This window comes from Gouania willdenowi, chromosome 9, assembly GCF_900634775.1.
Source record: "Gouania willdenowi chromosome 9, fGouWil2.1, whole genome shotgun sequence".
Lineage (NCBI taxonomy): Eukaryota > Metazoa > Chordata > Actinopteri > Blenniiformes > Gobiesocidae > Gouania > Gouania willdenowi.
Genome location: NC_041052.1, coordinates 34,173,635 through 34,200,719, shown reverse-complemented (window position 1 = coordinate 34,200,719; position 27,085 = coordinate 34,173,635). Strand labels below are relative to the sequence as shown.

The 27,085-nt window shown below is 38.7% G+C and overlaps 1 protein-coding gene across 4 annotated transcripts; it reads right to left on the bottom strand.

Moving 5' to 3' along the window:
* Positions 1–1,802: 1,802 nt before the first annotated feature.
* mlxip (MLX interacting protein) lies at positions 1,803–26,379 on the bottom strand. Of its 4 annotated transcripts, none has more exons than XM_028457604.1 (17): positions 25,774–26,379; positions 20,668–20,774; positions 20,457–20,542; positions 20,283–20,372; positions 20,161–20,202; positions 16,840–17,080; positions 15,481–15,573; positions 15,198–15,292; positions 8,196–8,730; positions 8,005–8,093; positions 6,475–6,577; positions 5,608–5,720; positions 5,335–5,439; positions 5,133–5,260; positions 4,335–4,458; positions 4,006–4,135; positions 1,803–2,161 (listed from the first exon to the last, which is right to left on the bottom strand). In XM_028457604.1, the coding sequence occupies exons 1-17, from the start codon at positions 26,079–26,081 to the stop codon at positions 2,064–2,066; spliced, it is 2,487 nt and encodes an 828-aa protein (XP_028313405.1). In that variant the 5' UTR covers positions 26,082–26,379; the 3' UTR covers positions 1,803–2,063. The 4 variants fall into 4 exon arrangements, with proteins under 4 accessions (XP_028313405.1, XP_028313407.1, XP_028313406.1 ...); XM_028457606.1 differs by having other exon boundaries at positions 5,629–5,720; XM_028457605.1 differs by having other exon boundaries at positions 15,484–15,573.
* Positions 26,380–27,085: the final 706 nt, after the last annotated feature.

Here is a 27,085-nt window from a genome sequence, read left to right as displayed (position 1 = left end):
GGAAGCAGTGCCCTTAACTACCGTAAACAACGGAACAAAAATTAAGCAAAAAAGACTAAGAGTAAGTCTCCGTCAGCCTGAGGTGAAGAACAGTGGTTCCGTTTCTCAGCTCAACAATAAAACAGATGAATAAGATGATGACAGTAAGCGGAACCTACAAATATGTCCACCAAGCAGCAAAAACATTAAAAACGTTAAAAAAGCTTTTAAATTTGATTGACCAGTGGGGGAAGCATTATTTTCAGTCAGTCCAGCCAATTCAAAACAAGACAAATAACAACAAAGCAACACAGCGTAGATAATAAGGACACTTGGACCTTAATCATCAGAAATAACTGAACAGCGAGGATAGCTTCTATGGCTTTGAGGCGTTTCTGTGCGTGATGTCGTTATTAAAATATTGTCACCATAAAAAAAAAGAATAACACATTTATTGATCAAACCCGTTTCTCTTCATCTTCCTGCTGCTGATGATGATCCTGATTGTTTGTTCATAAGCGACTGTAGAGTGATTACGCACATTAGCGCAGCCCTGAGAGCCACCGACAAACACAGGAGAAACTGACAGCAAGTTGAAAAACAAACAAAAAAAAAGCACATTTCTATTGATCATCAGTTACGCTTTACATCAAACTCTGCAGGTAAAAAAAAAAAAGAGAATAAACTACGCACAAATGTGCAGAATGAGTAAAAGCATCAACTCAGACAATTAGCATGGATGGAGAACCACCAGGAAACCAGTGATTTGATCGAGCAAAACAGTCACCTGAGTAAAGGTTGGATAGAAAACAAAGCCTTCATTCTAAAGCAGTGGTTCTTAACCTTTTCAGACCACGACCCGCCAAAATAAAAGGTTCCAGAGACCGGGGACCTCCACTGAAGGTGGTTGAACACAGACATGAACATTGAAGAACAGTCATGTGGAGACAGGACCATCTATAAGGGAGAATAAAGGGGAGAGATTTTTGGGGTCCATCCATAAAGTCAGAAAAATGATGATCCATTGTTCTATGTATCTGTGAGAACCACATTTATTTATTCATCTGAATAATATCCACCGTTATCCAGAATTATTATTATTTGTCCATCGTATATGGCCATCTTAAAGATGTAAATCCTTGTTTTAAAATGGGTTAAAAGTGATAAAAAATTGTGGAAAAGGTGGTGAAATGGGATTTTAAAAACCACAAAAAATGGTTAAAAATTGCAAAATAGAAAGTGGCCAAAAACGAACAGAAAAAGGGGTAAAAAGTGTTCAAAGTGTCAATATTGGCTTAAAAATAGCAAAAAGGGTGGAAGGGAGGGTAAAGTAATTAAAAATATAGAAACAATTAGTTTAAACAATTGGTTTAAATAATGGGCATGAATAATCATGAATTTGGTTCAACTGGCAAAATAAGCATGAATTATGGTGAAAAGAGGTTAAAAGTGACAATAATGTGTCAACATATGTGACAATAGCTGGGAAAAGTGGTGGAAAGAGTTTTATAGTGCTGAAAATGTCTTGAAAGTGGAAAAATGTGCAGAAAAGGAATTGTAATTTGATAAAGTGGCAGAAACGGGAGTAATGTAGCAAAAACGCATTAAAAGGAGCAAAAATATGACAAAAAAAAAAAATGGGCTCAAATTGTTCAAAAAATATTCTTACATTTCTTGAAGGCATCTGGCGACCCCTTCCCAGTGTCTCACGACCCCAAGGTTGAGAACCCCTGCTCTAAACAAAAAAGCTTTTCTGACAGGATACTCTGTCAGGGTTTAAAATATATTATTTACACTGATGAAGAACAGGAAACAAAACAAACTTAAATTACAGCGACTGTCCCTTTATAAAACGTGCTGTAATACATGTCGTATGCATCGGCTTCAAAGAGTTAAAAACTGCTGCAGATCGACCCGAGCGTGACGTAACTTAGAGAGCAAAGGTCTACACTCATCCCGTGATTTTACTTGTGATTCCTGAATATGTGGAAGACTGTGAACTTGCTGATGGATTTAAGGAGATGTAGTGAAATGGTTTCATATCATTGATGTGTAAAAGTTAAAGTCATGTGAGATGACACGTCTCAGTGAGTGACGGCCTGCAGCGCTTCATCAGGCAGCACAGACGGGTTGCTGAGAATAGACGTGGTCGTGCTCAACTGTCGCAGAGAACTCAGGACCACTGAAAAATAACAAAGTATAATTAGTAGTAATAGTAGTACTTTTTATACAATTTGTTCAGGTTTCAATTAATAATTAAAAGCTTCAGATAAAGACATAAGATGAAGGCAAAAAGATGTAAAAGGTTGAAATTCACACTCAAAAGTTTGTTTTCATCTCAACTGTAAAGACTCATATTGCTATTGTCGGTAAAGTTTCATGCACGGCAATGTGGGATGTGGAGCCGTGTAGACAGATGCATAGAAGAGTTTTTACTTCATTCTTTCCCTGATTTCTTGTGTTTGTCCAAAAAAACTTTGCCAAAGTGACTTCCCAACACATTTCTGATGTTTTTACAAACTTCTTCCCCATGCTTTGAACCCTGCAACTTAAACAATTATGCGTCAAATTTGTGGATTTTTCCGGTTTTCATACTTCATGCCGCCAAAAAATTGAGCTCGGTCACATTAGACCAGGTGGAGCAATGAAACTGTTTACATTAAATTGTTCGCGTTCCCACTGAATAATTCTGATTAGTCATTTTGTCATGATGTACACTCCATCATGGCAAAGACACAGAGAAATGTTGTCAGAGAGAGAGCCGTTGTGAGCCGGTGGGCGTGGCGGACGGGGGACCTGGTGTGCGCAGGGCGGTGTCCGACTGATAGAGAAGCTTACGTAAGGAAGACGGACAGACAGACGGAGCAGTGATACAGTCTGTATCCAGGCTGTTCTGATCTCCGCTCCGTCTACAGTAAAAGCCTCTTTATTGTTAGGAAAAAAGGAAACAATAAAGTTGCTAAATCATCACGTTTAGTTTGTTTAGAAGCGATAGTGTCTGTATTCTGACACAGAGTCTGGACTCCGTGTGATCGCTCTGCGGTAGTTCAGGAGACGACACTGTGCATCAGTCTGGTTCCAGTAAAAAGTGACCATAAAAAGCTGTAAGTGGACTGATATGCAGATACGAAGCAGTGATGCGGTCAGTTTATGTGGAGAAGGAAACATATCAGTTGAAACACAGAAATCTCTGTTAAACCTAACTTGAGTACAGCAGTCCGCCAACATGTCCGTTCTGATTGGCCGAGTCGTCTGAAAAACACCCTCATCAGCCAATAGGGTGTGGCTTATGTTTTGCTAAGGCCTTTGGTTGGATTTTTCTGAGAAAATTACTAAATTATTAGAATGCGGCCAATAAAACGATGCGCTTCATAGCCCGGAAATTACGATATCTGAATGCCTGTCGGGTTCAGGTTGGACTCGGACGAAAAAATGCCTCTGCGGAAGCAAACAGTTTGGTCCACTGTGCTTGTCTTCTTCCAGTCTCCAAGCCTTCTTCTTCTTTATTTCCAGCAGAGTGGATGGCTCTCTAAGCCGTCGAAAACGTGCATCAGCGTCATTTAACGCCACGTCTGCAGAACTACGCGGGAAATTCATCACACTTTCTGTTCAAGGCAATAGGTAAAAATGTGTACGTGCTCATTCTGTCTGGTTTTGAACACTTCATCAAAAAATGAATGTTTATTTCTACACAAATCCTGCCCTATGTTCCTTTAATAAAAGGAATGAGTGGCACTTTCAACCTTTTACTCTTTTTTTCAAACAAATTATCCTTAAGTTATGTATCTATGAGGCCTACAATATGTCTTTATTAAACAAAAAAATATTATTTACAGCAGCTTTAAGATGTCATAAATATAAACCTAATCAGTAGAAAATGGATCAGACTGCTGTAAAAAAAAAAGTTTTAGAAATAAATAAATAGATGTTAAACATTTTTTTTAATAACAAAAGCACTTATGGACTCTATAGTGGATACTAAAACATGCATATAGATAAAAAGAAGGAATGTTGTCTTCCACTCACTGGGTCTGAGCACTGGGAGTGAGCAGTGGCGGTCGAGCCATTGCATTGTGGATTCACACAGCTCCTCTCGGCTGGTGGTCGACACCATGCCGTTGAAGGACTCAAACAGTGGCTTGATGATAACGCTGAACTGAATGCTAAAGGTCAAAGGTCATAACGCAGAGACAAATCCAAGTTTCACAAGTTTAAATTATACAACTTGCCATTTTTCAAACTATTTTCTTTTACCCACTCACGCTCACTTTCACACATGAATGAGACAGAGCTGCCCTGCAAAGCTCTAATTCTACCAAAGGAAGCCACTTACAGAGTTCAGCATCAGAGGATACAATCCAGAACTTCCAGTTCTGCAGAGTGCGGCTCTTCACGTACTCGTCAAACTTCTCCTGCATGTGGTCGAGGCGATGGCGCCTCACAGGAGCCCCCGTCGCAGGAAGTTGTTCCTGACACAAGCTGCACAGGACGAAACACACATAACTATTAGTGTTTGCGTAACAACTGTGAAACAGATGGATGAGTCAAGTAGAAGACAGATCATTTTTCTTTTTTTCTTTCTAACAATATTTATAGTATATAACGAGATAATGCAGTACATACACAGTTCAATGAGACAATAGGTGAGGAATGGCGTTTTTGTGCATATTTGCTGTTGTTTTTGTACATTTCTATCCTTTAGTGTGTTTATGGAGATTTCTTTTGTGTATTTTTGCACTTTCGCATTTTCTTTGCTCGTTTTTCCTGTACTTTTGTATGTTTTAGGAGATACTTTTATTTCATTTTGCTCTTTGTGTTATTTCAATGTTTCTGTGTATTTTTGCAGTTTTTTTCTGTCCTTTTGTAAGTTTTTGGAGATTTTTTTTAATTTATTTTTGCTGTTTTTGTGTACTTTTGATATTTCTTGCATATTTTTGCTGATTTTTCTGTCCTCTTGTGTTTTTGGAATATTCTTATATATTTTGCTGTTTTGGTGTATTTTGTCCTTTTGTATGTTTTTTTAAATATTCATTGTGTATTTTTCATGTTTTTTGTGCATTTCTCATGTTTTTTAGAATTATTTTCTACATTTTCAGGGCCACATAATATTAGACTGCAGGCCGCATGTTGCCCACGTCTGAAGTAGGACATACCTAATGGAGGTATTGAGCTCCTCGATCTCCTCTCTTAGTCTCCTGACCTCCTCCTGCATCTGCTGCCTCTCCAGCTGGAGCTTCCCGATGTAGTCCACTGACTTCTGCAGTGTGACTGCGTTACTGATCTACATGTGCAAAGTAGTTTTCAATATATTAGTAATATCAGGGGGAACTACATTGCACACAAACACTGACTCACATTTGGTTGAGATTTCAGAGCAGGAACAATGTTGCACAGAGTCTTAAAGCCAATGTTTATGTTTGATCGTCTTTTTTGCTCAGCAGAAATGTGCGTTCTCCGGCTCTGTCAAAGCCCAACACAAAGAAAGACAAATATTCAGACATAAATCTTAACTGAAAAATGTGAAATTACTTATAAAGTGGAATTTAAAAAGTCAACCAAAACATCTCATTCATGCATAATGTTTCCACTAAATACACAAAAAATATCAACATCCGCACAAACACAAACCTGATTTTGTTCAAGCTTTACCAGAGATGTGCTGCTGCTGATCAGTGACTGAGGGCTTGGAACCTGGTCTAACCTACAGGGAGATCCAGTACCGGACCCTGGCTGACTGTGACCTGAAATAAGGAACAAAAACACAAAAGAAAAAACACATTTTTAAGGTCGTGTGGCCATACCAGCATGTCATTGCCTGATCTCGTTAGATCTTGGAAGCTAAGCAGGTCTGGGCATAGTTAGTAGTTGGAATCAGAATTCCTTTATTAATCCCAAGGGGAAATTGCTTATCTTACAGCCACAGAAAAAAAGAAAAATCACAAATAAAAGAATAAAACATTTAACAAACGTTAAATAAGTGTATAATTAAGTAAAAGACTGTTAAAAATAGGGATCAGATACACACACATTACAGTAGTAGAAAATAAAGTAGGATAGATAATACTAATACTAATACTAATAATACAAGTTATATACAAATATGATACAGATATTGGGAGACCACTGAGAATTCCAGGTGCCACAGTGGGGTGGCAGTCATCCCGGTGGTATCTGTCATTGTGTCCTTGGGCAAGGCACTTCACCCACATTGTCTAGTATGAATGTAGTGTGTAAGTGAGTGTTGGTGGTGGTCAGAAATCCCGATGGCGCACTATGGCTGCCTTGCTTCTGTCAGACTTCCCCCGGCAGCTGTGGCTACAATAGTAGCTTACCACCACTAAGTGTGGAGTGAAAGAATAATGCCTTAATTCTGTAAAGCGACTTTGAGTGTCTATTATAAAGCGCTATATAAAATTGATGTATTATTATTATTATTGTATTTTAGTTAAAGTGCAGTGTATGATGAGTTGATTGCGAGTGATCATCCACGAGTACCTGGGGATGATTTCTGATTTTTCCTGCTGGGGGGAGACTTTTCTTTGGGGACGATGGGCTGAGGGGACTTCTGAGCTCGAGGCATAACGTGAAATCCTGGAGCCTGTAACGTAAAAAAAAAAAAAAGATCAAACAAACTGTAATCTGTTCATTTTAACCCTCCTATTATCCTTGGGGGTCAATTTTTCATTCAGTCTATATTCAAAAAAAATAGCTGACTAGTGTTTTTTGGCTCCATTTTTTATGACTTTCCCTAATATGATGAATACAATTGATTAAGCATAACATTGTAATGATATATTTTTTCGAGTGGTGAACACATATTGCACTCATTTGTGGTCCTCCGGGGTCAATTAGACCCAAGGCTGTTTTAGCTGAGTTAAACTTGTCTGTGTGTGACCTTACATCCCACCACCTGCAAGTGCAGAGTTGATACTTTTGAGTTGATAAATAAAAATAAGTAAATAAATATGTTTATAAAAGTAAAGGAGGGGGGTTCACCAAAATAAATCAATATGATTAATGCTGTTAGAGTAATGAATGTTCACCCTAAATTAGAAAAGATTTAGATGAAAGATTTTCAAGATACAAACTCTAAAACGAAAGTTTGACCTGATGGTGGTGCTGCATGAAAGGTCAAAGGTCAAATCATCACCACAACCAATAGGGTTCCTACTCTAATGGTCATTAATGTTGTCAGAAAGGCTGGGCGATATGGACCAAAACTCATATCTCAATATTTTTCCTCAAAATAGCAATATATGATATAAATCTCAATAATTTTATTACAAATGAAGTCTGACCAGGAAGACAATTCTGGGATAAATTTGATGATCCAAATGCCACACAGAAAGATTAATTAACAAACAGCTACACAATATGTGCCACTTTAGTCTTTTTTCCTAACTGTGCTTTTTATGCTGTTCTCCTAAAACAAGTCATTTAATTTATAAGCTATAAAAAAAAAAAAATCAATATAGATTTCTTAAAATGAAAAACTCAATCTATCTTGAATCTCTAGCTGCCAGTAAATTTGAGAAGATTTGAATGAAAACTATCAAATTTAAAAGTTTGTCCTGACAGTGCCTGACACAAAAAACTTGGTCAACAATTTTCTGAAAATCATTTTCTGGAGGCAAAAATCACTGAAGTCAGATTGACCCCAAAGGTAATCAAAAACAGTCTCCGAAGTATTTTATTAATCCCAGGGGGAAATTACCTATGTCAAAGGTGCTCGAAAAATATTACAAATGAAAGAAATTAACACTAAACAAAGAAATAAAGAAAAAGAAAACATACATAATCAAGTAAAAGACTGTTAATTAAATACAAGTGCACACATTTCAGTAGAAAAAAAAGACAAAAATAATAATATAACAATACAAATATACAAATGTACAAATATAATACAGATTTATACAAGAATAAAGAAGCAGTCAGGTAAAATGTGTTCGTAATATTTGAGAATAATAGCAAGGTTAAATGAATAAAAAAAAATCCAAAGTAAAAGAAAACCAGATGTAAACTTACGGCTACAAGATGAGAGGGTGTGATGGCCACGTCAGCTTTCAGAGGAGTGGGTGTGACAATCATAGCATTGGTATGACCAGGAAACAGGGCTATTGAATGAGAAGATAATTGTCAATTACACATTTGCAAAGTGAATTACACAGAGACCCATTTCCACAGTTTTTAACCACTAAATCCAATGAAAACCACACCTGTGAGGATGAGCTGGGAGGAGGGGTGGGAGTTGGCGGGAGCGATTCTTTGCACAGGACGGCTTTTGTTGGCACTGGGCGACTGAAAAAGGCACGGCATGGCAAAGCTCTGAGTCTGCTGAGGTAGAGCTGAGGGTGCAGGAGCCAGAGGCTGCAGCTGGGACGGAGTGGGTGGAGGCTGGGAGGACACGGGGCTGTACTCTGAGCAGTGGCCATACGTGGTGGCTGTGTCGCTGGGTGTGACACTGGAGGAGGCTGTGTGTGTGATTACAGATGGCCCAGATTCATCCAGAGCTGATGAGTCATTTATTGGGGGGGGGGCAATGGATGATGCTGAGGACAGCTCCTGCCCCGTGAGGCACTGCCCAAGAGGATCATGGGATAGCGTCTGAGGAACAGAGACCACTGCTGGGTCAGGATAGAGGGGCATGTAGTTCTGCACGTAAGTCCTGTCACTGGTCTCACAGGTTTGACTGACCATGGGGGGGGAGGTGGTGATGTGATTGGTTAGCTGCATGGAGGACAATAACTGGACCTGCCAGAGGATGACAAACAAAAAATGTCAGCAGTGTTTCTATTGTTAGCCGCTAAACATGAGGGACGGGAAAGTAATAGTGTACTGATATATTCTACTGAAATTGTACTCAAGTACAAGTAAATCATACATAAAATAATCAAGTCAAGTAAAAAGGAGCTCAATTAAATAGTACTCAAATTAAAAGTTATTTTTACAAACTTGTTTATTTTTGGTAATAAATCTTTCCACGGTTTCCTTCAATATAGTAATCATCTCATGTATAAACTTAAAAAGGAAGAGACCAAATCATGCACAATTGGAACTTCATTTTACATTTATTTTCCGGTCAGGACTTAAACGTTTTTTATGCTCCTAACTCCTGTGCGTATTCTCCGGTCCAAACTCCTGGCACGCCCACCGCGCGTAAAATCAACCAAAAGCGCGTAGTATGTGAATAAAGGCGGTCTGAAGTCAAGGAGGCGGACTGGGCCATGAGGTCATTTTTCTGGGGCTCTCTAGTAAGTAAGTAAGTAGTTTATTTATAAAGCGCTTTTTGCAGATAAAATCACAAAGTGCTGTACAGAGTTGTGGTAAAAGTACAAGTGCAACACAATAGAATAATAAAACAAGAGTGCATAAATATCATAAGAACAGCAACATTAAAGGATAAATAAAAATTAAAATCCAGTTAACTAAAAGCTTTTCTGTAAAGTGTAGTCTTCAGCAGTTTTTTAAAAGTGTCCACACAGTTGAGCTCCCTGAGAGACTGGTGCAGGTTATTCCAGAGTCTGGGCACTACGGCCTGGAACGCCAGGTCTCCTCTGGTTTTAAATTTAGTTTTTGGGGTCTTTAGGAGACCCTGACCTGAAGACCGAAGGCATCGCCCTGATGAGTAGGGGCACAACAAGTCTGAGATATATTTAGGGGCCTGACCATGTAATGCTCGGAACGTGAGAACTAATATTTTATATTCTATGCGAAACTTAACTGGAAGCCAGTGCAGAGTAGCAAGAACGGGGGTGATGTGGGATGTTCTAGAAGCACCAGTTAAAAGTCTGGCAGCAGCGTTCTGAACGATCTGGAGTCTATTTAGGGTCGACTTATTAAAACAAGTAAAAACAGAATTACAGTAGTCAATACGAGATGATATAAATGCGTGTATGACCAGTTCCAGATCTGATTTTGATAAAAGATGCCTCACTTTAGAGATATTTCTCAGGTGGTAAAAACAGTTTTTAGTCAATTGACGACAATGTCCATCCAAAGACATGGACTGATCAAAAACAACCCCAAGGTTTCTGAGGCTGGTTTTAACAGATGAGCCCAGATCACCAAGAGAGTTTTTAATTAGAGGGATGTTTTTATCAGGAGCAATGATCGGAGTTTCTGTTTTGTTTGAATTTATCTGGAGATAATTTGATGACAGCCAGTTTTTGATACAGGATATACAATCTAAGATCTCGGATAAAAAGTGAAACTCTGAGTCATTAAAGGAGCAGTACAACTGGATGTCGTCAGCATAAAAATGATAAGACACATTTTTAAAACCACGGATCAACCGACCAAGAGGCATCAGATACAATAAAAACAAAACAGGCACCAGAACAGAGCCCTGGGCTACTCCACATGACAGGTTGGACATATTGGACATAACATCGTTAATAGCAACATTAAAGGTTCTTCCATTAATGTAAGAGGTAAACCACTGGAGAACAGTACCAGAAAACCCCATCTCAGAAATCACAGAACATGGAGTTTTCCTAACGCTTGTAAATGTCTTTGAAATCCATGAAAATGATAAAGCAGACTTTTAATTTGAAACGCCTTTGTTGAAGACTTAATCAGATTACTGATCAGATTATTGCAGTGTGAGGATAGGCCGCATTTTTCTGTCCGAGACACAGTTAAATCTCTTTTATTCCCTCAAATACTAATGACGGATTTTGTGTGGAAAGCATGATTTTATTAACTTTTTACATTCCTACATTGAGAAATGATCAGCACATTAGTCATCATCATCTGTCATCAATACGGTACCTGTTGCTCTAAAGCAGGAGTGGCCAACCAGTCGAATGCAATCCACTGGTAGACCGCGGACTGATCCCAAGTAGACCGTGAGGGGTATTGGAAAAAAAAATAAAAATAAAGTATATATATATATATATATATAAATAAAAGGTCATGTTCAACCCAACAGGAAGTTGATCGTTGACTGTTAGCCGTAGCATGCAGCTAGCGATCAGTCTCATCAGAGCGCACTCAGAAACCTACAATTTCACCCTGAATGGGAGAAAAAAAACAAAAAAAATTGTGTATTCTCACTTAAAACTGGTTTGTTTAATCTGAGCAACGGTGGCGTTGGCAAAGAAAGGGAATCTGGAGCGACATTTTAAAACTGCACGGAAGGTACGAGAAGGATTTCCCTGCAAAAACACCTTTACGCACTACAAAAGTGTGTGAACTGAAAGCACAGCTTGCCGCACAGCAGTCAATTTTGACTAAACTGAAGACCCAGGGTAAGGCCGCAACTATTGCTTCCTATTAGTGGTCCAAAGGATAAAAAAAACTCACGGTTCGGATCGTATCACGGTTTTCAGTCACGGATTGGAACATTTTTCGCATCAGCATAAAAAAAAAAAAAAAGTCAAGACAAATAGCTTTACTATATATAACACTTGGTGCAACATTTTTCTGCTCATTAAATACAAACAACATTTAACTTGAGGTGTCAATCCAGTGCTTTAATAAAATTTTTAATCGTATAAAAACAAATTAAAGTGCATTATAAGGCATGACACCTTCATCCTTTAAAAGGTAAGTGTATGGGAAAAAAAAATTAAGGCATGACACCTTTTTTTAAACATGGAGAGTGAATTAAAAACTAGCCTATGCCATCATCCAAAAAGAATGAAAGAAAGAAACTAAAGCAGATCTGAGTTTATAATTTCAAATTCTGTTGTCAAGGATGGCCATCCGAAATAGAGCCGACATTTATTTAGTAAGCTTTAAAAGACGACATTCACACTGACTTTTCTACGCACGCACAGAGAGCTGTTCCTTTCTCTCTCTGTCCTTCCCTGTGTGTGTGTGTCTCTATTCAACTCTCACGCAATCACACACACAGATACACAACAAGGAGAGCGAACCACACGTGCGCGGGTACGCTTGCTCTCAGTCACGCGCACGCACGTACACACACGTGGAGTTATATACACACGGACGTCGCAAACGGAACAGGCTTCGTCGAGGCATTACTAATGTTGCGCGGATCATTATAAAAAGTTTATTATTTTCATCAACCAATCCGCGGACCATGTGTGTGCCGAACCGTGGAGAGAGATCCGTGCAGGGATCAATGATGATCAATTGCAACACTACTGCCTATTGCGTCAGTCAAGTTCTTGCTCAATATAAGAAGCCGTTCATGATGGTGAAGTCATGAAGGAAGCCTTTCTCGCTGCAGCGGATTGCCTGCAGAGAAAGCTTTTTGTGCTCACTTGGTGGAGATTGATGCTGAGCGCACAGACCTGCTGCTTCACACGGATGTCAGGTGGTTAAGCAGAAGAAAATTTTTGGCCAGATTTATGGAGCATTTAAAAGCAAGCTACAGTTAACGTCAAGCAGACTGCAGAGTGGTAACCTCCGCAACTTCCCTCACATGCAAGCCGAACTACGTCCACTCAACCTGGAGAACATGTGTTTTGGAAACTGCTGTTGGGGGAAAAATATCCTAATCTCAGAAAATGTGTCTAGAACCTGACATCAACTTATTTGTGCGAGTCTGCTTTCTCGCACATGAAAATCATTAAAGGAGACATATCATGCCTTTAAATCCTTCCTTTTTTACATATAAATCATACAGTTGTGGTCTATATAAAGCGGAACTGCAATGCTTGGGTGTGAATTCCTCATTATTATCGCTCCACAGGCCCCTTTTCTACCCCTTTTCTAATGTGCTTCTAAGAGCAACTCGTTTTGGTGCGATCTCTTTAAATGCAAATGAGACACTTAATACCCCGCCCCCTCTCCAGGTTGCAGAGGTGTCACTCGGTTCAACTCGACCCTGTTCGGCCATTTTGTAGTTTGATAGAAGAGATACGATTATCTCGCAGCGCAGAAACTTTTTATTCACACGTTATTTACAAAATGTCAACAACGGAAGACTTGTCCATCCACCCTTACATGTTCGAGCCAGAGTCGGACCCGGCCATATCATCAAGGATCTAAAACGAGCACACAGCGCTAACATATGAAGACGGTGCAACTGCTAATGCTAATGCAAACAAAAACAATGACAGGGACGTCTTATCACACTTTTTAGCGTTATTTACAGCTTACCGAAGTGCTCTGTTCGTCGTCTCCAAAGATAGAAGGAATTGACCCCTCAATTAGACGAAGTCTTTCGGCAAATCCTTCTTTATACTGGCGAAGCAGTCATCCAGTGCTTCGTGCACACAAAAATGACCTTACCCACAGATGTGGGTACATTTCCGTGAAAAATACAACTCAACCAGGCACTTCAAAAAGGTTCTGATGCTGGGAGACGGTTTAATGAAGCGTGTGGGTTACTACATCCAACAACCGAACATTTTGACTTATCCTCTCGTAACTTCGGCATCCTTGAGCTTGGACTACAAAATAAAAGTGAGAAATAAAAATGGCGGATTGCTCGAAGAGTTGGGCCTGGAGTCGATGTCCTAATTTGGCAGTTCTGCTGCAAATACTGTGACGTTATTGTTCAAAAAACGTAATAGAGAATCGAAAAATCGAAACAGATTGAAAAATATGACCAAAACAGAATATAAAGATATCAACGGAGCACCTGAAGAGACTAATTTGAACTTTTCTGTACTTCTAAACATTCTAAATATACAACAAAATGCATTTAAGGGTTAAAAAAGTGGATTTAGCATGATATGTCCCCTTCAAAGCATGACTGAGTGTGCGATGCGCTGGAGGTTTGAGGAAATAATGTGAAGTATATCGTCTGTGATCCTGCAGAGCATCTTGCTACAATACAGAGGAAACAGATGTTTGCAGTGAAACAGAACCATTGGCTTCCTATATAATAAGAAGTTATACATTTAAAATGTTCAAAGCCTTATGGAGCTGATGTGAGCGAGCCTGACTTGAAGCAGAGCATCATTTTTAAATATATGTGGGAATCATTACAGCTATTTATCCCCTCAGGCGCATTTCACCATCGTCTGCATATGACAGCTTGTTTTGCTTGTTGTTTCGTCTTGTAGTCTTGTGATCAAACTGTGGCTTTAAGTTGTACATTGTGTGAAAATAGTTAGACAACAGTCTGAAACTCTGACAGACGTCAGACCTCTGTCCACGCTGCTCAGTTTAACTGAGTCTCTACTGAATCATAACCTAACCTAACCTAACCGCTAGAGCGGACATGGGCTCTTCTGTGAACGGTTGCATTTGCTGGTTCAATAAACAAGAAGAGATTCAAATTCTGATGTAGCTAGATATGATTTACAGCCCGCATAAACAGGACTGAATCATAACATAACCTAACCGCTAGAGCGGACATGGACTCGTCTGTGAACGGTCGCAATTACAGACCTTGGAGTTGCTGTTAGCTTACCAATAAATGGGAAGAGATTTGTCACCTTTACAATAAGTATTGACCAGGCCACTGGAAGTGAGGCCCAAGGCCAAGGCAGGCTGACTTGATAATACTGTATCATGTTTTTCTGCAGTCAGTGCCTTCTCCTCGCCCTTCTCTCTCTGCTCTATTTCAGGTGTCGTGAAGGTGATGATGGCAGTTCCTGATCTGTGGTTCACGGCTCAACTAGTCTGAGACACTCTGATGTTCTATCTCTCTATCCTGTTATGTTGGTCCTTCTGTCCACTAACCCAACCAGTCGAAGCAGATGGCTGCCACCTCTGAACCTGGTTCTGCTGGAGATTTCTTCCTGTTAAAATGGAGTTGTTTCTTCCCACTGTCGCTAAATGCTTGTTCATGTGGATCTTGTTGAGTTTTTTCCTTCTCATTATGAATTTTATATTTTGATGAGATGAGATGATGAATTTATGCTATACAAATAAAGTTCAATTTAATTGAATTTAACGAGCAGCAGCCGACGTGCTCACCTCAGGTGCACCATCCTCCCAGGACAAGGAGTGGACAGCAGGTATAAAATATAATGAAATGCAACACATTAACTGACTGAAGTACAGGGGCAGAATAGCACGCAACCAAAAACAGCGCCTCAGTGCGGCTTTTCTGACTTACGCGCCTGGCAGAATACAGCCCTAAGAGTCCAATGAACAATAAACAGTCAGGTTAATGAGTTTCAGCAGTGAGATATTTAAAGGCCAGTGCCAAAAATTATATGTAGTACAATTATGAGGTTATGCAAAAGAAAAAGAGGGATGGTGGGTCTAATTTGATCTAAAAGTCAATGACAAACAATTGGTAATGGTGGTGTTTGGTGTTATTATCTCCTAAGCCTTGAGTGAGTGTTTACCTGTGACTGAGAGCTGCTGCTGGGCAGGGGGGTAACAGATGATGCAGTGGGGGAAACAGAGGGGAAGACGGGCTGACGGAGGCTGTGAAATAAGTCTGGAACAAGAGTCTCTATGTTAGCTAGAGGTTAGTACAATCACACTACTTGTTGGGTTTGTTATGCTAGGCCAACTGCAGAAGCAGCAGAGATACCAGAACATGTGCACTTGATTTCTGTACAGTGTGCTCTATTAGTTGGTCTAATGTGCCACTACAGCGACAGGTGACAGGTGGTTTCTTACTGCTACCTTGCAGGGGATCAAAGGAGTCCATGAAGTCCAGGTTTGGTTGTAAGGATATCAGCCCTGGTTGGATCATGTCTGCATTACCAGCATGAGCTGTGAAGGTCACAGGAAGAAAGAGACCAAACCAGCAATTTAACAGATGCAGGACATGTAGAGAACCAGCATCAAGGGTTGGGGTCAATTACATCTTCAATTATCCATGTTAATTACGATTACAGTAACAGGCATTTGTTACAATTACAACTAAAATTACATTATTATTTTCCCCCTGAAAGTAAATTACAATTACATTATCAATAACTTAAGTCCAATTACAATGAATCACAAATACTGAGCCTTTAATAAATAACCTCATAGTTCATAGGATTAAAATTCATAATTAGGTTCATAGTTAGCTCAGCTTATTTGACCATGACTCTTATAAGAATCGGGTATGGTTCAAATTCAGATGATGTCCAACCCTCCTCCGACTCTCACTGCTGCCCTGAATCCTGATTACAGAAACACGTATGGTTACCGGTTGGCATTTGAGAGCCAAAATTCAGGTTTCAGAAAGGAGTTTATACATTTGTCACCCATACCAGGTAGACAATAACAAAAGTTATCCTGCATTTACTCTGTGTTGGTATTTTTTTTCCATTTTTCACAAAGGTTTAAGCAGTGCCAGACCAAGCTATGATAGCTATGATTTTTAGATCCAAGTGAGTATGCAGCTCTTAAGAATTGAGAGAAAAACAGGTCATATCTTTTTTGTTAAACACTGCGGTATCGGCATTTATCGATATCGGCCTATACTATGTAAATGTGTATCAGTATCAGGGACAAAAAAGGGCATTGGAAAAGCACTAACTACAACTACGATTACAATTTTTATTTTCCAAAATCAATTAAAATTAAGTTCTTACATTCTCTGGTGTGGGCATCTGAGTCTTTTTTGTTTAATTATACGCCTCGATTTTTTTTTTTAATAGTAAAATGATCCTCAAAATAACTGACAGGAAGTGGCAAACAATCTGAAACATAACTAACTAGGTATGTTTAAGCCATAGAACTTTGACATGGTTCCACAGTTTTGCATTTAAATTGTAATTGACAAATTGCATATATATTCCTTGCCAATTACAATTACAAAGTGAATTATATGAACTCAATTACAATTACAAAAGCAACAGATGTTTTTTATTTACAATCATAATTATGTCATAATTGTAATTCATTATCAATTACGCGATTACAATTATAATTGACCCCACCCTGCCAGCATCTATAGAATATTCATTTAAATCAATGAATATTTAAATCAATATTTTGGAAGCAGAAAAACTGATGAAGAGTTCAATGGAGACATGTGTTTCTCACCTATCTCCCTGGGATTGGGCCAGCTGATGGGCTGGTGTGAGGCTAAAGTGGAGAATAATGTGTCAGAAAACTCAGACATCAGAACGTCCATGTCAAAGAGGGGGTCCATCTCCATGGGGGCCGGCAGGTCGTTGAGCTTACGAGGTACGCGACGTGCCGCCGTCTCTTCATCCTGATAAAAGGAGACACGAAGGATGTCTGGAGAGACTTCTCCAAACAGCGAAAACTGCTCCTCCGGCCCCTTTGAGGGTTTAAAATGCACCCAGCGAGCAAGTTAGTGACACACAAGCATGAGCATGCATTGTTGCGTTACAGCCTGAATGACAGAAAAGCATGCATTACTTTTGGACATAAAGCTTTTGAAGAGCAGTTTATGGCAGATATTTTATAATTGTAATTGCGTAATTGATAATTAATTACAACTATGGCATAACTATACAATAGGGCAAAAAAGTAGTCAGTAGTAGTCAGCCGCCAATTGTGCAAGTACTCCCACTTAAAACGGTGAAAGAGGCCTGTAATTTCCATCATAGTTATACCTCAACTATGAGAAACAAAATGAGAAAAAAAACCCCAGAACATCACATTGTAGGATTTTTAATTAATTAATTGGTAAATCCCTCGGTAAAATAATTATTTGATCACCTACAAACAAGCAAGATTTCTGGCTCTCACAGACCTGTAACTTTGTCTTTAAGAGGCTCCTCTGTCCTCCACTCGTTACCTGTATTAATGGTACCTTTTTGAACTCATTATCAGTATAAAAGACACCTGTCCACAACCTCAAACAGTCACACTCCACTATGGCCAAGACCAAAGAGCTGTCAAAGGACACCAGAAACAAAATTGTAGACCTGTACCAGGCTGGGAAGACTGAATGTGCAATAGGTAAGCAGCTTGGTGTGAAGAAATCAACTATGGGAGCAATGATTAGAAAATGGAAGACGTACAACACCACTGATAATCTCCCTCGATCTGGGGCTCAATGACCTGCAGAGAGCTGACACCAAAGTAACAAAGGCTACCATTGGAAACACACTACGCTGCCAGGGACTCAAATCCTGCAGTGCCAGACATGTCCCCCTGCTTAAGCCAGTACATGTCCGGACCCATCTGAAGTTTGCTAGAGAGCATTTGGATGATCCAGAAGAGGAATGGGTGAATGTCATATGGTCAGATAAAACCAAAATAGAACTTTTTGGTAAAAACTCAACTCATATTTGGAGCAGAAAGAATGCTGAGTTGCATCCAAATAACACCATACCTACTGTAAAGCATGGGGGTGGTAAGATCATGCTTTAGGGATGTTTCTCTGCAAAGAGACCAGGACGACTGATTCGTGTAAAGGAAAGAATGGATGGGGCCATGTATCGTGAGATTTTGAGTGAAAACCTCCCTCCATCAGCAAGGGCATTGAAGATGAAACTTTCTGAGTCTTTCAGCACGACAATGATCCCAAACACACCGCCCGGAGCAACAAAGGTGTGGCTTCGTAAGAAGCATTTCAAGGTCCTGGAGTGGCCTAGCCAGTCTCCAGATCTCAACCCCATAGAAAATCTTTGGAAGGAGTTGAAAGTCAGTTTTTCCCAGCCCCAAAATATCACAGCTCTAGAGGAGATCTGCATGGAAGAATGGGCCAAAATACCAGTAACAGTGTGTGAAAACCTTGCAAAGACTTACAGAAAACATTTGACCTCTGTTAAAAAGTAATGAGATTAACTTTTGTTGACCAAATACTTATTTTCCAACATAATTTGCAAATAAATTCATTAAAAATCTCTGTGATTTTCTGGAGTTTTTTTCTCATTTTGTCTCTCATTGTTGAGGTATACCTATGATGAAAATTACAGGCCTCTCATCTTTTTAAGTGGGAGTACTTGCACAATTGGTGGCTGACTAAATACTTTTTTGCCCCACTGAAATTGTAATAAAAAGATCTGTTGCTGTCGTAATCGTAATTAAATTGTAATTGAGTTCAGATAATTATCTTTGTAATTGCAATTGTCATGAGAATTCCATAAAAATTATAATTAACGCATGTAACCATGTTACAGTTCTAGTAGCTAATTATTAAAATATGTTCCATATCAAGCTTTCCCATATTTTACCATTTAAAATATTATAAATTAAGGGGTATACTGACACAAAAAAGGTTCAAATGCACACACCAAAAATATTAATAACTATATATTTAATTGATTAGGAAGCCTCGCAAGGTAAATAATAGATAGGAAAGAAATGAGATGATAGATAATATTTTTTTGTGTGTTTTACAACTGTTTTAGCACTCGTTATAATAATAGATGCTAAATGAAAGCTAACACAAGAGGAAGGTTAAGTTTTATTAGGTTATTTATTTCAGGCTCAGTAATTGAGATTAATTCTAATTGAATTTTGGTAATTGAATTTCAGGGGACAAAAGCAATTTATAGTTCATAGTTGTAATTATACTGTGAACATGGGTAATTGAAAACGTAATTGTAACTGAAAAATGTAATTGACCCCAACCCTGATTTTAAGGTTTTCGTATCCCTATGAATCACAAATAATTTTATCCTTCAATAACGCCTAGTGTGATGTTTTGGTCTTACAGCCCTAGCAACCTCCATGGCATTTATTATAGAGTTAAGTGTCTTGGTTCAAGGTTCAAGTTTTTTTCATGTTAGCATAAAAACTAAAATTGTTTGTCGGGACCAGCAGCATACAAGAAAAGAAATATAGTGCAATAAAGACATTGGTGGGAAAGTGTGTTATTTAATTTTAAACTGCCAACAATCTTTTTTTCACAAACCCCTTTTGTAACATGTTTTTGTAAAACTCAGCATTACATTATTGAACTTGAGCATCTAATTTTCAATCTTGGGGTTGTGACCCCAAGTGGGGTCGCCTTTAATTAAAATGGGGCCACCTGAAATGCTTTTTAAAATTTAATTTTTAAATTATTTCAACTTAAAGAAGCATTTACAAACCAAGCATTTTTTTTAATTTGGAATTAAAATTGGAAAAAACCAGCCACCTAATTCGGATTTCATTTTAATTCGGAATTAAATTTAAATTCAGAATTGTGTTTACAAGGTAAATTTAAAGAGGATTTAATTTTTATTCTGGATTAAAGGGGAATTAAAGCTCCCATGTAAAAGAGGCCAGTGAGTGCTTTAAAGGTTTAAAGTTCTCCACATGGCTCAGTGTTTGTATGAGTGATAGATATTGTACTGGGTGACGGTGCTGAGTGTAGAGCAGTCAGCGAAAACATCAATAGTGAAAGAATGACTGGGTTAGCATGAATATGGTAATGAGCATTAACAGTTGCTGGTTGTTTACCTTCAGTAAGCTTGACAAGTCGTCATCCTTGTGCTTCTGTAACTACAAAAAGTTTGAAAAGATTAGGAATTGTTTTTCTCATTGCAAAACTATATTTTCACTAGACAAACTAAATCTATTACTCTTTTTTTAAAGTACGTCCTCCATTTGTGGTATTCCCTAATGACTATTTCAATTCTTCTTTTCCAGTTTTTCCCATCTGAGGCGACAGCCTGCAGTAAAAAGAACACAAAGGAAAACAGAAATGAGTAAAAGGCAGAAGAAGTGTGACAAAGAGTAAAGTTGTGTTTCCCTACCTCTGCAGGACGATGTACATCTAAGTCCATATGTCCATCCAGTGGCGTCACAAAATGACAAACTGGATTCTCTCTTCTCTCCACATCTGGAAGGAAGAAATTTTAAACGTACTGTAAATAAGCTGTGGAAAAATTGTCATTTTAATCCGATATCTTCCTGTTTATTGCAGCGTTGTTAAATTATGAACAGTACACAAAATATTAGACTTACACTGCATGTACCAGGCTCTCCATATGGCGTTGTTAAGCCGGATCTTGTCCCTCCAAAGCAACTTTAGACCCTTGAAGTTCTTCCATTTGGGAGACACCAATTTTCCACTAAAATGACAATAGTGTCATTGAGTCTCAGCAAAAAACGTAACTTTTCTTCTCAGTCCTTTACATTTGTGTTCCTAAATTAGTGCAGTCACAGTCCAGGGTTCTCTTTGATAACCCTCCCTCTGCAATGTATTTATATTACGCAATACACATGCAATATGTTAAGTGTTTCTGAGAAAGGTTCACAGCTTCTATACTGAACAAAAATGTAAATGCAAGAACTTGGTTTTTTCTCCAATTTTTCATGAACTGGACAAATCTGTCTAAATCTGTGTTAGTGTGCACTTCTCCTTTGCAGAGATAATTAATCCGACCTCGCAGGTGTGGCATATCAAGATAATGATTAGACGGCATGATTATTGCAAAGGTGTGCCTTAGGCTGGCCACAATAAAAGGCCACTCTGAAATGTGCCGTCTTGCTTTATTGAGGGGGGGGGTCTGGGGGAGAGTCAGAAAACCAGTCACTATTTGGTGTGACCACCATTTGCCTCACGCATTGCAACACATTTCCTGGCATAGAGTTGATCAGGTTGTTGATTGTGGCCCGTGGAATGTTGGTCCACTCATCTTCGATGGCTGTGCCAAGTTACTGAATATTGCCAGGAAGTGGAACACAGTCGTATACGCTGATCCAGAGCATCCCAAACACGCTCATTGGGTGACATGTCCGGTGAGTATGCTGGCCATTCAAGAACCGGGATTTTTTCAGCTTCCAGGAACATGTGTACAGATCCTTGCAACATGGGACTGTGTATTATCCTGCTGCAATATGAGGTGATGGTCACGGATGCATGGCACAACAATGGGCCTCAGGATCTTGTCAAGGTATCTCTGTGTATTCAAAATGCCATCAATAAAATGCACCTGTGTTCGTTGTCCATAACATACGCCTGCCCATACCATAACTCCACCGCCATCATGTGCCACTCCATCCACAACGTTCACATCAGCAAACTGCTCACCCACACATGCTGTCTGCCATCTGCCATGAACTGTGAAAACCGTGATTCATCCGTGAGGAGAACACCTCTCCAACGTGCCAGAGGCCATCGAATGTGAGCAATTGCCCACTCAAATCGGTTACGAAGACAAACTGCAGTCAGGTCAAGACCCTGATGAGGACGACGAGCATGCAAATGAGCTTCCCTGAGACAGTTTCTGACAGTTTGTGCAAAAGTTCTTTGGTTATGCAAACCGATTGTTGCAGCAGCTGTCCGGGTGGCTGGTCTCAGACAATCATGGAGGTGAACATGCTGGATGTGAAGGTCCTGGGCTGGTGTGATTGCACGTGGTCTGCGGTTGTGAGGCCGGTTCGATGTACTGCCGAATTCTCTGAAATGTCTTTGGAGACGGCTTATGGTAGAGAAATTCAGTTCACGGGCAACACACAGATGTGTGAACAATATTTGAGAGAAATAGGCATTTTGTGTTGATAGAAAATGTTGCGTTTATATTTTTGTTCAGTGTACAATAAATCCTTTGTGTAAATGTAGTCACAGTTTAAACGACAAGGTGGGGTACACAATGAACAAATCGGGTATAAATCACAGAGGTACTAAAAGACACATTCCCTCAAGCAATTTAGAGCTTTCAAATTCAACTATAGGAGAAAACCAGAATACCAGGAGAAAATCCACAGGTGTTACGGTAGAATATGATCACCACTTATTTAAGCTTTACTGTTGAAAGTTCCTCTTTAATGTTTCTTACAATTGCATAAATAACACATTTCTTATCAAATTGCAGGTAATGTGGTTCAGTCTCTAAATGCGTTGACTTGAATTACAAGATTTAGCTAATGACACATTACAACAGTGTATTAGGGCCACATTAAAACAAAACAAAAATGTGTTCACTACAACATTTAAGTCATAATATTTTGAGAATACGGTTGTATTTTTATGAGAATAAAGTCATATTTTAATAAAATCATAACATTATGAGTTTAAAGTCTGTGTAAAGAAGAAATACATTTGTGTTATGAATTTGTCACACCACAGAAACATGTGTCATTTACCACTGAGCCAAATTTGAAAGATGAAAAAAAATTGAGTCAGAATTCAACAATTCGGACTCTTTTTTTTTTATTTTGAATAAGTTGAAAGAAAAAAAAAAAATCTATAACTATCTATATTGACTAATAAGAAACACATATATCATGATACATTTTTCAGGCGTATCGCCCAGTCCTACACTATACCTTATGTGTTTAAGATACAGCTTTATTCTCATAAAATGAGACACAAATGATAAAATTTTGACTTTATCCTCAAATAATCACGACTTTAATCTCGTAGTGCTCAGATTTCTTTTTATTTCATGTGGCCCTAATACGCTGTCGTACATAGATCATCTATGTCGTTAAATGTAAGTTCCAACCCATCAGGTGGAAAACTGAGCATTATGGTGATACACATGTATAAAACTGGTTTGACTTAAATTAAGTGAGATAATTGCTACTTTTAAAGTTATTTAGTAAGAAAAGGTTCAGCATCTATTCATGAAACACAACTAAACCTCACATAATCATCAGTGTCGGCCATTTCAGGAGTGCAGCAGGAATGCTCCACACCTCTTTTTACACGATGAATGACAACGACAAAACAGAAACGGCTCTAAAAATAGTCTGTCCAGAATTAATACCATTTGTAAAGTGAGAGGGAATCCTCTCGGCAGCTGGCACTGTCCCTAAAAAACACAGAACTTTAAGTAACGCGAGCAGCACTCACTGCTTGGTTTTGTTTCAGTTATTATGGTTTGTGTGTACGGTCTATGAAAATAAAAATACTCTTTATTAGAAAAAGTTTTGTTTTAAGAGCATATATGAGAAAGAGACTCAACAACTTCAAGGAACTTTCTGAAAGAAACTTAAAGCTATTAAATACACTGTTTAATCATTGTCATGGAGGTAATACTTTGTCTGTTAGCAGGATTACACCTTAAGTACTTAAAACATTTATACACAATTTCAACCAAACAGAGCTTATGCCATGGAAGAAAAACAACTTTAAATTGCCTGGTTTTAGTCAACATTCATGAATAAATCCTTGTGTCTATTACTTGTCCTGTCACTGTTATGACATTATTACTAAAAAAACATTTTCTTTGGGTATCTTTAATTATATTTTTAAGATGAATAAGCACATACAAAATATTTCTTGATGCTCTGATTATATTGTGGTATTATCAGATTCACAACTGGGTTTGTTTTAATTGTACAGTAGAACTAACAATAGAGGTTGAATGAAACACACAAACATTAAAGTAGGTAAAGGTTCACACATGTAAGAGACTCACCAAACAGAAGGAACACAAATGATAAAACACAGCTGTTATTGTTGTTGGTCTTTATCTTAGGGTGCAGTCTGTGCCGTGTTTACTGTTTAGTAGTCCATTTTGTTGTTTGGCCACAATTTTATTTTTCTCCCTCACATGGATTATTTTGGAAATCTTTGCAATTGTTTTGTGGTACAACACTGTGAGTGATATGTAGAAGAAGTGGTTTGTTTTATATCACTGGGATGAATTTCACGTTGCAAGCATTTGTCTCTCAATTCTTTCATACACTTTGTGTTGAGCTCTTTACCAATTTGCTATATCATCTTCCTCCTGTTTTTCTTAATCGTCCTCATCATTTGAGGTAATTTATTTTACCATTTCAAAAGTGACTTGGGCAATTTGGTGTCAACACAATACATCACTCATAAACCCCACCCCATGGACTCTAAACTGTGGAGTGAAACACTATAAAAGAAGACGGAGTCAGAGTGGACGATGTTGAAGTCGGCTGTGAAGGAAACTGAGAACCCCGATCGAGCTTATAGCGTTACATGTATCAGGGTCATTGATTACGTTAATAAATCTAGACATCAGTGTTAGAGCTGAGCGATATGGACCAAAACTCGTATCTCGATAATTTTTCTCAAAATGGCGATATACGATATAAATCTCGATAATTTTAATTCAAATTAAATGTGACATGAAAAGACAATTCTGAGTTAAATTTTCTGATGAAAAATTAATCACAGGCACATTTATTAACAAACAGCTGTACAATATGTGACATTTTTGGCTTTTTCTCATTTAAGGGACAGCACGTGTGAGTGAGTAGGACGTACTCAGAAATCCATCTAACTGTGCTTTTCATGCTGTTCAGGGAAGTAATGAAGGCAGTAACTCCTAAAATATGTATTTTAATTAATACAAAATAATCAATAAAAAAATATATCTCAATATAGACATTATTATAATTTTGGCAGTGGCTGTCAATACATAATACGTATCCATATACCAGCACTTTATCTGTACGCAATCATTGGCCTGTTTAGGTCACGTGATAGGTCACATGTACCTATCACGTGACCTAAACTGGCCAATAACCCTAACCCTATGCACGTACTTCTGTTTGTATTGAAACCCTAACACTAACGGTAACCCTAATCCTAAACTACGTTACAAACTAACTAACCCTAACCGCACGATAACGCCACCTTTCGTACGGATAGAATGCTGGTATATGGATACGTATTACGTTCATGAAGACACTTCCTATAATTTTCTATATCGTCAAAAAATAAAGCTCGTTATATCTTGAATATCGATATATCACCCAGCTCTAATCTGTTTGAGGTGATGAAAGAAAGAAATTGACTTAAGTCCAGGTCATTCAAACATCTACGTTGACACGATACAGCCCTGTCCAAAAACTAGGTCAAGTTTTAAGGATAATGTAACACTTGTGTCTTTGTATTACCTAGCAATCATTAATGCATTACAAGAACAAAAACAAGGCTTTATTTGCTGTTTGGCTTTGTAACTAAACTGGTAATTCCGTGAAGTCAAAGTGTTAGGGGGGGGGAAACTCTCAGTGATTTTTAATTTAATATAATTTAATGTAAACATGTGTGTAGTGCAGGAAGCAATGTGAATAACAGTGTACAGTGTGTCCCAGCCCTGGTGTGAAACACAGTGAGTCCATGGTTTTCAATCTATGGCTCACCTGTAGGCCAGCGTCATGCACTCAAACAGTTTGGTGAGGGAAGCGTCTATGGAGAGGTGAGACATGCTGGCCTTTCCGAAGTGGTATGTGTGACAGGTCTGTTTGTTGACAGTGTCGAAGTCGTAGCCTTTCTTCGGAGGGTGCTCAATGTGCGGGGAGGACACCATGAAGTGTCCGCTGTGGATGATCTGAGAGCCGGGTCGTAAACACAGCTGCGTCTCCTCAACGTCCGAGTCTTCATCCGCCTCCTGCTTCACGCTGGCTGCTGGAGCCCGGCGGTGTTTCTGCCGTAGCTCCCTATAAGCCATAACTCACCGAACAAATGGCTAATATTAGCCTACAAGCTAGGACAAAACAACTCTTTGCTTTTCATGAGGGGGGCCCGCTGTCGACGCAGAACAGCTGAGTTCGCATTAAAGTTGTCCAGTTCGGTGTGGAGGAGTTGTAGTCCTCCGTTGGCCCATGTTATGAGGAGCACCACGGGACTAAAAATCGCAAGGAGTCGGTGCTGGTTGTTCGTGTATCTGGACGTTGAAAGATAAACAGAGGTTTGGCTTCAGCAACCAGCTGACAAAAGCTGCTGCTACTGCTCAGTGCGAGGCCGGAAGTGCCTGTACAAGTGCAGCTCTGATTGGTCAGAGTCAGAGCCCCACCCACCCAGCACCAGGACTCTGACGAAAGACGAAAATCAAAGAGACGATACACTGAATTCACAATACGATATGATAGCCGATAATGGGCAATGAACAATATTTTTGTAAAGGAAAAAATTACAATAATTTCAGTTGGAAAAATAAACATGCTCCATTTTACTTTAACCCTGCACATGCTTACATACTTAGTCTAGCAGGGTTTCCACAACATTTTTTTTGCAAAATAAGTTTTACCAATTTGAAAAGATTTTGGTGAATAAATGAAAACAATAAATGAGCTTAAACAACAAAAATATGTTTTATTTATTTTCATCACTGAGCACTAACATAATGTGCAAGATGAATAAAGAATATTGTGATTGCATTGTTCACAAAGCACAAACTTCAATTTAAGTAAGCTTAATTTAAACACTAATTCTTGAAAAACCCTATTTTCTGTTTTTTGGGGGGAAGTGTGTGTGTGTGTTTTTTTTTTTTTTTTAAATTACGGTACATACTTGGTTTTTCATGCCTGTTATGAACTGGATTTCTATTTGAAAATCATGAAATTATATTAAGACAAAAAAACAACAACAACTTGGAGACACTGTTCTTCAGATTAACTGTAACAAGAGCTTATTTAGCTTTAGCATCTTCAGTGTTTGCCCTGCAATAGACTG

Excerpts from the sequence above, each read along its gene's own strand:
- mlxip (XM_028457604.1), bottom strand. The coding sequence starts at position 26,081 with ATGGCTTATAGGGAGCTACGGCAGAAACACCGCCGGGCTCCAGCAGCC. Across the intron at positions 17,081-20,160 it reads ACTTGTCAAGCTTACTGAAG|GGGCCGGAGGAGCAGTTTTC; the intron begins GTAAACAACCAG and ends AAACCCTCAAAG. Across the intron at positions 4,459-5,132 it reads GAGCTCAATACCTCCATTAG|CTTGTGTCAGGAACAACTTC; the intron begins GTATGTCCTACT and ends CGTCCTGTGCAG.